The sequence below is a fragment of the Dama dama genome, unplaced genomic scaffold, assembly GCF_033118175.1.
Source record: "Dama dama isolate Ldn47 unplaced genomic scaffold, ASM3311817v1 ptg000020l, whole genome shotgun sequence".
Taxonomy (NCBI): domain Eukaryota; kingdom Metazoa; phylum Chordata; class Mammalia; order Artiodactyla; family Cervidae; genus Dama; species Dama dama.
This window is the reverse complement of record NW_026870875.1, coordinates 1792326-1804855: the sequence shown is the minus strand read 5'-3', so window position 1 is coordinate 1804855 and position 12530 is coordinate 1792326. Positions and strand designations below refer to the sequence as shown.

General features: G+C 43.5%; 1 protein-coding gene across 1 annotated transcript; it reads right to left on the bottom strand.

Annotated features, from left to right (window-relative positions):
* Positions 1-10229: 10229 nt before the first annotated feature.
* LOC133053670 (F-box/WD repeat-containing protein 2-like) lies at positions 10230-11631 on the bottom strand. Its single transcript, XM_061138187.1, has one exon. It carries the CDS (start codon positions 11608-11610, stop codon positions 10246-10248), a length of 1365 nt encoding a protein of 454 aa, XP_060994170.1. The 5' UTR covers positions 11611-11631; the 3' UTR covers positions 10230-10245.
* Positions 11632-12530: the final 899 nt, after the last annotated feature.

The window sequence follows — 12530 nt, the reverse complement described above, 5'->3', positions numbered from 1 at the left end:
CCTCATATTTTTGACACCGTTTGAAGCTCTTCATATATTTCACACCTTTTCAGGCTCTTCATGTTTTTCAACACCGCTTCTTGCTCCTCCGATTTTTCAGACCGTTTCATGCTCCTCATATTTTTGACACCTTTTGAAGCTCTTCATATTTTTCACACCTTTCCTGCTCTTAATCTTTTTCAAAACCGTTTCATTCTCATCCTATTTTTCAGACTGTTTCATGCTCCTCATATTATTGACACCTTTAGAAGCTCTTCATAGTTTTCACACGTTTTCAGGCTCTTCATATTTTTGAACACCGCTTCATGCTCCTCCTCTTTTTCAGTCATTTCATGCTTCTCATATTTTTGACACCTTTTGAAGCTCTTTGTATTTTTCACACCTTTTCAGGCTCTTCATGTTTTTCAACACCGCTTCATGCTCCTCGTATTTTTCAGACCGTTTCATGCTCCTCATATTTTTGTCACCTTTTGAAGCTCTTCATATTTTTCACACCTTTTCACGCTCTTCATGTTTTTGAGGACCGCTTCATGCTCCTCCTATTTTTCAGAAGCTTCAAGCTTTTCATATTTTTGACACCTTTTGAAGCCCTCAAATTTTTGACACCTTTTCAGGCTCTTCATGTTTTTCAACACCGTTTCATGCTCCTCCTATTTTTCAGACTGTTTCATGCTCCTCATATTTTTGATACCTTTTGAAGCCCTTCATATTTTTCACACCTTTTCAGGCTCTTCATCTTTTTGAACACCGCTTCATGCTCCTCCTATATTTCAGACCGTTTCATGCCCTCATATTTCTGACACCTTTTGAAGCACTTCATATTTTTCACACCTTTTCAGGCTCTTCATGTTTTTCAACACCGCTTCATGCTCCTCCTATTTTTCAGACCGTTTCATGCTTCTCATATTTTTGAGACCTTGAAGCTCTTCATATTTTTCACACCTTTCACGCTCTTCATGTTTTTAAGGACCGCTTCATGCTCCTCCTATTTTTCAGAAGCTTCAAGCTTTTCATATTTTTGACACCTTTTGAAGCCCTCAAATTTTTCACACCTTTTCAGGCTCTTCATGTTTTTTGACGACTGATTCTTGCTCCTCCTATTTTTCAGAGTGTTTCATGCTCCTCATATTTTTGACACCTTTTGAAGCTCTTCATATATTTCACACCTTTTCAAGCTCTTCATCTTCTTCAAAACCATTTCATGCTCCTCATATTTTTCAGACCGTTTCTTGTTCCTCATATTTTTGACACCTTTTGAAGCTCTTCATATTTTTCACACCTTTTCAGGCTCTTCATGTTTTTGAACACCGTTTCATGCTCCTCCTGTTTTTCAGACTGTTTCATGCTCCTCATATTTTTGACACCTTTTGAAGCTCTTCATATTTCTCACACCTTTTCTGGCTCTTCATGTTTTTGAACACAGTTTCATGCTCCTCCTATTTTTCATACCGTTTCATGCTCCTCATATTTTTGACACCTTTTCAAACTCTTCATATTTTTCACAACTTTTGAAACTCTTTATATTTTGCACACCTTTTCAGGCTCTTGAAGGTTTTCACAACCACTTCATGCTCCTCCTACATTTCAGACCATTTCATGCTCCTCATATTTTTGACACCTTTTGAAGCTCTTCATATTTTTCACACCTTTTTAGGCTCTTCATGTTTCTCAACACCGCTTCATGCTCCTCCTAGTTTTCAGACCGTTTCATGCTCCTCATATTTGTGACACCATTTGAAGCTCTTCATATTTTTCACACCTTTTCAGGCTCTTCGTGTTTTTGAACACCGTTTCATGATCCTCCTATTTTTCAGAACGTTTCATGCTCCTCATATTTTGACACCTTTTAAAGCTCTTCATGTATTTCACACCTTTTGTGGCTCTTCATGTATTTCAACACCGCTTCATGCTCCTCCTATTTTTGAGACCATTTCATACTCCTTATATTTTTGACATTTTTTGAGGCTCTTCATATGTTTCACACCTTTTCAGGCTCTTCATGTTTTTGAACACCGGTTCATGCTCCTAGTATTTTTCAGACCATTTCATGCTCATCTCATTTTGACACCTTTGAAACTCTTCAAATTTTTCACACCTTTTGAAGCTCTTCATATTTTTCACATTTTTGAAGCTATTCATATTTTTCACACGGTTTCAGGCTCTTCATGTTTTTCAACACCGCTTCATGATCCTCTTTTTTTTAAGAACGTTTCATGTTCCTCATATTTTGACACCTTTTAAAGCTCTTCATATTTCTCACACCTTTTCAGGCTCTTCATGGTTTAGAACACCGCTTCATCCTCCTCCTATTTTTCAGACCGTTTCATGCTCCTCATATTATTGAAACCTTTTGAAGCTATTCATATTTCTCACACCTTTTCAGGCTCTTCATGTTTTTAAACACCGGTTCATGCTCCTAGTATTTTTCAGACCGTTTCATGCTCATCTCATTTTAGACACCTTTTGAAGCTTTTCATATATTTCACATCTTTTGAAACTCTTCATATTTTTCACACCTTTTCAGGCTCTTCATGTTTTTGAACACCGCTTCATGCTCGTCCTATTTTTCAGACCGGATCATGCTCCTCATATTTTTCACACCTTTTGAAGCTCTTCATATTTTTCACACCTTATCAGGCTCTTCAGGTTTTTGAACATCGCTTCATGGTCTTCCTATTTATCAGACCGTTTCATGCTCCTCATATTTTGGACACGTTTTGAAGCTCTTCATATTTTTCACACCTTTTCAGGCTCTTTATGTTTTTCAACACAACTTCATGCTCCTCCTATTTTTCAGACCTTATCACGCTCCTCATGTATTTCACACGTTTTGAAGCTCTTCATATTTTTCACACCTTTTCATGCTCTTCACGTTTTTGAACACCGTTTCATGCTCCTCTATTTTTCCAACCGTTTCATGCTCCTCATATTTTTGACACCTTTTGAAGCTCTTCATATTTTCCACACCTTTTCTGGCTCTTCATGTTTTTCAACACCGCTTCATGATTTTCCTATTTCTCAGAGTGTTTCATGCTCCTCATATTTTTGACACCTTTTGAAAATCTTCGTATTTTTCACACTTTTCAGGCTCTTCATGTTTTTCAACACGGCTTCATGCTCCTCCAATTTTCAGACTGTTTCATTCTCCTCATATTTTTGACAACTTTTGAAGCTCTTCATATATTTCACACCTTTTCAGGCTCTTAATTTTTTTCAACACCACTTCATGCTCCTCCTATTTTTCAGACCGTTTCATGCTCATCTCATTTTTGACACCTTTTGAAGCTCTTCATATTTTTCACTCCTTTTGAAGCTCTTCATATTTTTCACACCTTTGCAGGCTCTTCATGTTTTTCAACACCGCTTCATGCTCCTCCTATTTTCAGACCGTTTCATGCTCCTCATATTTTTGACACCTTTTGAAGCTCTTCATATTTTTCACACCTTTTCAGGCTCTTCATGTGTTTCAACACCGCTTCATGCTCCTCTATTTTTCAGAACATTTCATGCTCCTAATAATTTTGACACATTTTGAAGCTCTTCATATATTTAAAATCTTTTCAGGCTCTTCATGTTTTGGAACACCTCTTCATGCTCCTCCTATTTTTCAGACCTTTTCATGCTCCTTTCATTTTTCACACCTTTTGAAGCTCTTCATATTTTTCACACCTTTTGAAGCTCTTAATATTTTCCACAGGTTTTCAGGCTCTTCATGTTTTTAATACTGCTTCATGCTCCTCCTAGTTTTCAGACCGTTTCATGCTCCTCATAATTTTGACACGTTTTGATGCTCTTCATATTTTTCACACCTTTCCAAGCTCTTCATGTTTTTGAACACCGTTTCATGCTACTATTTTTTCAGAACGTTTCATGCTCTTCATATTTTTGACACCTTTTAAAGCTCTTCATATTTTTGACACCTTTTCAGGCTCTTCATGTTTTTGAACATCACTTTATGCTCCTCCTATTTTTCACCGTTTCATGCTCCTCATATTTTTCACACCTTTTGAAGCTTTTCATATTTTTCACAACTTTTCAGGCTCTTCATGTTTTGGACACCGCTTCATGCTCCTCCTATTTTACAGACCGTTTCATGCTCATCTCATTTTTTACACCTTTTGAAGCTCTTCATATTTTTCACAACTTTTGAAGCTCTTCATATTTTTCACACCTTTTCAGGCTCTTCATGTTTTTCAACACTGCTTCATGCTCCTCCTATTTTTCAGCCCGTTTCATGCTCCTCTTATTTTTGACACCGTTTGAAGCTCTTCATATTTTTCACACGTTTTCACGCTCTCCATGTTTTTGAACACCACTTCATGCTCCTCCTATTTTTGAGACCTTTTCATGCTCCTCCTATTTTTCACACCTTTTCAGGCTCTCCATGTTTTTGAACACTGCTTCATGCCCCTCCTATTTTTAAGACCGTTTCATGCTCCTCCCATTTTTCAGACCGTTTCATGCTCCTCCTATTTTGCAGACCGTTTCATGGTCATCTCATTTTTTACACCTCTTGAAGCTCTTCATATTTTGCACACCTTTTGAAGCTCTTCATATTTTTCACACATTTTCAGGCTCTTCATGTTTTTGAACACCATTCCATGCTCCTCGTATTTTTCAGAAAGTTTCATGCTCCTCATATTTTTCACATCTTTTCAGGCTCTTCATGTTTTTGAACATCACTTCATGCTCCTCCTATTTTTCAGACCGTTTCATGCACCTCATGTATTTCACACCTTTTGAAGCTGTTCATATTTTTCACACCTTTTCAGACTCTTCATGTTTTTGAACACCGTTTCATGCTGCTCCTATTTTTCAGACCGTTTCATGCTCCTCATATTTTTGACACCTTTTGAAGCTCTTCATATTTTTCAAACCTTTTCCGGCTGTTCATGTTTCACAACAACGCTTCATGCTCCTCCTATTTTTCACACCTTTTGAAGCTCTTCATATTTTTCACACCTTTTCAGGCTCTTCATGTTTTTGAACACCATTTCATGCTGCTCCTATTTTTCAGACCGTTTCATGCTCCTCATATATTTGACACCTTTTGAAGCTCTACATATTTTACACAACTTGTCAGGCTCTTCAAGTTTTTGAACACTGCTTGATGCTCCTCCTATTTTTCATACCGTTTAATTTTCCTCATTTTTTTCACACCTTTTGAAGCTCTTCATATTTTTCACAGCTTTTCAGGCTCTTCACGATTTTCAACACCGCTTCATGCTCCTCCTATTTTTTAGACCGTTTAATGCTCCTCATGTATTTCACACCTTTTGAAGCTCTGCATATTTTTCACACCTTTTCAGGCTCTTCATGTTTTTCAACACCGCTTCTTGATCCTCCTATTTTTCAGACCGTTTCATGCTCCTCATGTATTTCACACCTTTTGAAGCTTTTCATATTTTTCACACCTTTTAAGCTTTTCATATTTTTCACACCTTTCCAGGCTCTTCATGTTTTTGAACACCGCTTCATGCTCCTCCTATTCTTCAGACCGTTTCATGCTCCTCATATTTTTCACACCTTTTGAAGATCATTATATATTTCACACCTTTTCAGGCACTTCATGTTCTTCAACACCACTTCATGCTCCTCCTATTTTTCAGACCGCTTCATGCTCATCTCATTTTTTATACCTTTTGAAGCTGTTCATATTTTTCTTTTTTTTTTTAAATATGCAAAAACACATTTTTATTTGAGTACATTCATGAAGAGTAGAAGTTAGCTGGGTCTCTTAAGCTGCAACCATTAAGTATGTTCACACTAGTCAAGACTGTAACACAAGTTTTAAGCAACTGGGGGAGACTGGATACACACGGAAACGACTTGATAGCAAAACACCTTTTTGCACCGAGCACGGTCACTCAGCCTCATCAGGCTGAAGGGAGTGGTACAAAGGTAACTGGTAATCCATCTGGTGACTTATCCTGAAAGAAATCCCATTTCCTAGAGCAAGCGCAGGGAGCTGCAGATCAGGACACAGAGGTGGCCAGCAGGCACTTGTGTCGGGAGTGCTAACCTGGCCCCTCTGTCAGACACTGTCTAGGGACTGCAGAATTCTCAAGAGGGTCTTGGTCCCCTCAAACCTTGGCAAGCACCAGCATAAGCAGGTAGGAAGGCTGTGTCGGGGACGGACCTGGGGCCTCTCCCCTACGCTGACAACCCCGTGGCGCTGAAGGAAAGCGGAGAGTGCGCCCTGGCGCAGGCTGCCTCCCAGGGCAGCAGTCTGACTACACGCTTCCCTACAGGCAACGGCAAGCGGTTCGGATGCCAGGGCCCGGCAGAGGCCCAGACGAGGAGGCATGGAGAGCCAGATGTGAGACGGTGGAGAGACCCATCTCTAGGCACCCCAGAAGTCGGGGCAACCACCACAGCTTCAGGGGTTGGCTGGGTTTGGCCAAAGTAACGCATCAAGCTGGGCTCCTCTCCTTAGCCGCTTCTGTTCAGCTGAAACGCCTCACCTGACAGCAACGATTTCTGCATGACTAACATAATACTGTTTGCAAAAGTACTTCTTTTCTCCCTAAGATGTTTTACAAATGCAGAGCACTCAACATTCTCCCGAGAGCAAACACTAGCATGATCACATGACCCTCACTCATGTTTTCCTGAGCACTCCCAATGGCCAGAACAGAGTAACTTTGAACTAGGAAAAAGGAAGTGCACACCTTAAAACCGAATAGCAACATTCCCTTTCCTCCACTTAAAAGCTATTCAAACATGTGTACTTCCTGTGGGATTTGTTCAAAGTCAAGCCCCTCCCCTGGAGGAAGTCTTTCTTCCTACTTCTCTGATAGGTCTAAGATGTCAGGTGAAACCCAGCTGTTGACATCACTTATTATATTCTTCAAATAATGGGGTTTGCTGTGGGGGGGGAACCAGCTTCCTTTGGAATGGGAACCAAGTCTGCTGAAACCTCACACCCCCTCAGCTCTCTCGGACCCCATCCTCTCCCCAGAGCCCCAAGTTCTTATGAGTCCCTCCAGAGACCTGAGCTGACAGCCACCCCACCTTCTACCACACCAGGGTTACTGGAGAAATCCAATGCTCGGGAAGAAAGATGGAGTCTATCTGTTCATGACCTAAGAATTTTTCAGAAATGAGAATACTCACAAAAGAAGCAGCAAAGGCAAATCCCTAGCCTCTGAGCTACGGAAGCAGAAGTCAGTGTCCGGGAAAGAGCGCCCCCAACTCTGTGAAAGGAGCCTGAGTTACCCCTATCCACTGTGCTCAACTCCCCACCTCGCTTTATTCTTTTCCAAAGGATGGGTCGGTTTTCCATTTTTATAGAAGTTGTTGTTGTTTAGTCACTAAGTCGTGTCCAACTCTTTGCCACACCATGGACTGCATGCAGCACGCCAGGCTCCTCCTCTGTCCTCCACTATCTCCCAGAGTTTGCTCAAATTCATGTCCATTGAGTCAGTGATGCTATCAAACTATCTCTTCAGCCCCCTTCTCCTTTTGCCTTCAATCTTTCTCAACATCAGGGTCTTCTCTTAATGAGTTGCCTCTTTGCATCAGGTGGCCAAAGAATTGGAGCCTCAGCTTCAGCATCAGTCCTTTCAGTGAATATTCAGGGTTGATTTCCTTTAGGATTGATTGATCTCCTGGCTGTCCAAGGGACTTCAAGAGTCTTCTCCATCACCACAATTCAAAAGCATCAGTTCTTTGGTGCTCAGCCTTATTTATGGTCCAACTCTCACATCTGTACATGACTACTGGAAAAACCGTGGCTCTGACTCTATGGACCGCAACACTATACGAAGAGGGATGAAGGCAGGGCTCTGAGCACCGAGGTCAGAATCAGCTGCGCCACCTCGGTGGTAACCTTGGTACTCGCCACTGAAAACCGAAAGGAGACGGGGCCTGCCATACAAGCTTTAGGTCTGTCATTTCAAAGTTTCCCCACAGATGACTACATAATCGCGTGGTCTTTAAAGCAACTGGATGTATGTCGGAAGGTGAGGTGGGACTACGGATGATCATTAGACCTGTGATCTCAGTTTCATGTTCCAGGTGGATGAAAATGAGAAAAGTCATTTCCCCTCACCGTGGCCCAAAGCCTCCTGGGTTTCCTGAGAAGTAGATTCCAGCTTTGAACCTAGTCCCATTTCTTAAAAGGACCAAGCAGCACTCACCCACAGAAATCAATGTGAGATGGATTTGGGGTATGAAGATCTTGTTCTTTCACCTGATTTCCTCAGAGTCTCGGCATGGATATTACCTAAATCCATCCTTGGGAGCAACCGTCAGTTCTCATAAACCCTGACTTTGCAGCATTTGGAGGTCTGTTGTCAGGCTCTAGGGTGATAGGATTTGGGAGTGTGGTGTTCCCCCTGTACTTTGAATCATTCTCAGCTCTACCAGCAACCCTTTTCCTACCTGAAAAATGGGTTAATATCAAAGTTAACAAGAAGAAAGAATCCCTCATATTCCCAGGCAGGGCCTCCCACTCAGGCTCCAGCTCTTAAATTCATCTTCTAACTATTAATACTTTCCTGCAGGTCCGTGACTGAAACGCCCCCTCCTCACTCCTCTGTCACACAACTGGGAACTCTTAAATTCTTCCCAACACTCGTTCCCTAGACTGTCTCCCTAATGTTTGTGACAATTACATTAAAACACCGCCACTGTCGAATCACAGCCTCGCCTACTCTGCAGGAATGAGAAGGTGGGGAATGTGAACTGGCAGCCTGCAGACTCGCTTCGTTTATTAGCCCACTGCATTTCACATGATCTCCAAGTCATTGTCCACATTTTTAAAATTAGGGAATTATAAACACAATTCTGGAGGCCTAGCTCCACCTGACACATCAGAAGGCCTGTGCAACGCTGGGCTTCCTCCCGCGTGGCAGGCAGGGCTCTGAAACCGCCCGTCAGAGGAGCGTCCCCTGGTACAGCTCCATCCTGCCCGGAGGGCGGCGCTCACCTATGCTCTCTGCATGGCTCCCCGGGCCTGTGAGTTTGCAAACCCCAATCTAGCGCAAGTCCTTCACTTTCAACAGAAAGTTAGCCTGCCTGAGGCAACCCATCAAGAGAGAGACAGCGGAGGACGGAGCGTCAGGGTCAGGGACCTCTCCCTCTGAACTGGCACACCCTGCCTCTCCAGAGAACCCCAACTCCTCTCAGCACTTCTTCCACCAACTGCATACAGTTTTTAAAGCAGACTATGTTAACATTTTCCACATTCCCTTTTATCCATTCTTTTTTTTTTGCATGTTTGATTTCCTTATAGATGACAACTTTGTATCAGTGGTTTCATTTATAGATGATCTCCAAGATCATCATGCCAAGAAACAACGAATTAGCAATCGGACAAAACTGAAGCATCAACTTTTGCACAGCTCGGCAGACACAGGACCAGAAAGAATCCCAGAAATCAAATGACAGCCTAACAACTAGCTATACAGACACAGAAAACGGGGCCAGAGAACTGCACTCCTGGGCTGCGGGGCTCCTAGGGAACAGAGCCAGGCTTCAGTCTGCCAGCTTGGCGCCTTCCACTGAACCGTGTCCCCTCTACGCAGTCATGGAGGTGGCAGGTGACCCAGCCAGCTTGTTCCACAGAAACAAAGACTACAGAACTTCGTGCATCTCAGACACGGCCGACCTTGGCTCTGACAAGAATGAGGGCTTAAAACGTGTCACAAACCATCAATCTATAGAACTGGATTTGCACTGAAGACACATTTTCTTTAGAACTGGTATTTGGTGGAGAGCATGAATGTCACAGAACTTGGTGGTCTTTATAACACGGGTCGTTATAAAAGCTAAGCCCCATGTGAGAAAAGTTGCTGTAACAACATCATAGCACCTTTGCTTCAATTTCAAAAGAGAAAAAGGCAATGGTAAAAAGCTTTAATAATAGACTGTGTTTTTATAGGCAACCAATTAGCAGATTAATGAGCCATTTAAATTTCTTTACTTAAAACCAATATTCAAGAAAGATGAACCCCAGATGCAGCCTCTCACACGGACCCACATAACTAAGGACAAATAAATGATGAACCCCAGACGAAGCCTCTCACACTGACCACAAACTAGGAACACATGAAGCCAACGGTGCGCCCCGTCAGCGTGCTGCGGTGTGTGTCCACAAGACGAGCCCCCCGCCCCGAGCCCCGGCCCCGGCAAACAGATAGTGATTGTGCACTGCGCGATGATGCCGTGAGGTGAGAACTTTGGTTCATGCAGGTGGCTGCCAGGGGCCGTGCGCCAGGGCCGCAGCCCCGGCGCCCCACGTCAGCCGTGCTGCTTCCACAGCACCAGGTGGATGCTGTGGTCGGGCATGCTGGTGGCGAAGACCAGGCCCGTGTCGTTGTGCCCGTCCAGTCCGTTCAGCCAGGACGCTTCACCCGCCAGGAAGCTGGAGCCCCTCTTGGACTTCCTATACTCGGGGAGAGGCCAGCGGCTAATCAGGCTCTCTGTCGGCAAGTCCAGGATATACAGGTAGCAGTTGTCAAACAGCAGGGCAAAGATGTCTCCAAAGCCAAGCAAGGCCAGGTTTGCTATCTCCGGAGTCTTGATGACCCTGAGAATATCATAACTGGCGAAGTCCCACTGGTAGAGGCCCAGTGCCGAACTACAGACAATGTATTTGCCATCAAAATGAAGTCTTGGCTGCAGGCAGATACTTCTATCCTCAGAGACAGACAACGTCTTTAAGCACTTACAGTTAATTTCTCTCCCAATTGGCCAAATCTTGATCTCATATTTGTCTGCACTTAAGAGGATGTAGTCTCCAGGGCTGTGCAAGAGAGACTTGACTTTGCACTTCTGCAAGACCACCTTGGTGACCCATTCTGTGTGCCCGGTGAGAGTGTTCAGGCATGTCCCAGCAGATAAAGCCCATACTTTCACGGTGAAGTCTGCAGAGCCACTCACCAAGACGTCCAGTTCGTCGTTGTAGTCAACACTAAACACCGCCCCCGTGTGCCCCCGGAAGTGCTGGGTCCTGGCTCCGGAGCTCCATTCCCAGCAGGCCACGGTGTTGTCAAAGGAGCCTGTCACAAGCTTCTGCTCATCAAACTTCACCGCAGCACAAGTGTGCGTCTGGATGCCATAAACACACTGCCCTGTGCTCACATCCCACAGTTTTGCAGACAAGTCATCTGACCCTGTACACAGAAGTCCATCTTTGTAGTAAAGTGCATACACTCTGGCACTGTGTCCAATTAAAGATGAGGTCTCAAAGGCTTCATGGTCCTCCAGTTGCTTCATTCTCAAAATAGCCTTCAAATAAACCTTCTTCCAGTGCAAAGCGTCCTGAACAGAATCATCTATCTGCCAGCCCAAATTTTTACAGGCGGTCTGCCACACCTCTGTACAGGCACTTATCACCTTATTCCACTGTTTAGAGACGAGGCAGCACGTGAGTAAAGTCTGAGGGTCGAGCCATTTTAACAAATAAAAACTGAGCTCCAGGGGAAGGAGTGTGAGGAAGTCCCGCTTGAGCAGAGTCTCCAGGTTATTGGAGAGGTGTCTGAGCTGGACTGCCCCACTCAGACTAATCAGGTGATCCAGAGTTTCATTTTTCTGCAAGTCCGTCAGAGAAAGAAATGTAACAGAAATGTTATCAAGCCATGTCTCAAAGTCCTTTCTCTCCATAAGGTTATGGAAAAATTTTCCTGAGCGAGCGCCCCAGGGCCCGGGACCTCGCGCCGGGCTCACACCAACTAGGCGCGCTCGGGCCGCCAGAGCCTCCCAGCGGCCAGGTCCGCTCCGCAGCCATGGCGCCTGGACCGGCGGCCGCCGCTCTGGGTCCGCAGCCTCTCAGGGGAGCGGCTTCTGGTGCTCTGAAGCTGTTCATATTTTTCACACCTTTTGAAGCTCTTCATATTTTTCACACGTTTTCAGGCTCTTCATGTTTTTGAACACCGCTTCATGCTCCTCCTATTTTTCAGACCGTTTCTAGCTCCTCATGTATTTCACACCTTTTGAAGCTCTTCATATTTTTCACACGTTTTCAGGCTCTTCATGTTTTTCAACTCCACTTCATGCTCCTCCTATTTATCCGACCGATTCATGCTCCTCAAATTTTTGACACGTTTTGAAGCTCTTCATATTTTTCACAACTTTTCAGGCTCTTCATGTATTTCAACACCGTTTCATGCTCCTCCTATTTTCAGACCGTATCATGCTCCTCATGTATTTTACACCTTTTGAAGCTCTTCATATTTTTCACACCTTTTCAGGCTCTTCATGATTTTGACCACCGATTCATGCTCCTTCTATTTTTCAACCCATTTCATGATACTCATATTTTTGACACCTTTTGAAGCTCTTCATATTTTTCACACCTTTTCAGGCTCTTCATGTTTTAGAACACCGCTTCATGCTCCTCCTATTTTTCAGACCGTTTCATGCTCCTCTTATTTTTCACACATTTTGAAGCTCTTCATATTTTTCACAATTTTTCAGGCTCTTCATGTTTTTGAACACCGCTTCATGCTCCTCCTATTTTTCAGACCGTTTCTAGCTCCTCATGTATTTCACACCTTTTGAAGCTCTTCATATTTTTCACACGT

Coding starts and splice junctions, on each gene's coding strand:
- LOC133053670 (XM_061138187.1), bottom strand. CDS start 11,610: ATGGAGAGAAAGGACTTTGAGACATGGCTTGATAACATTTCTGTTACA.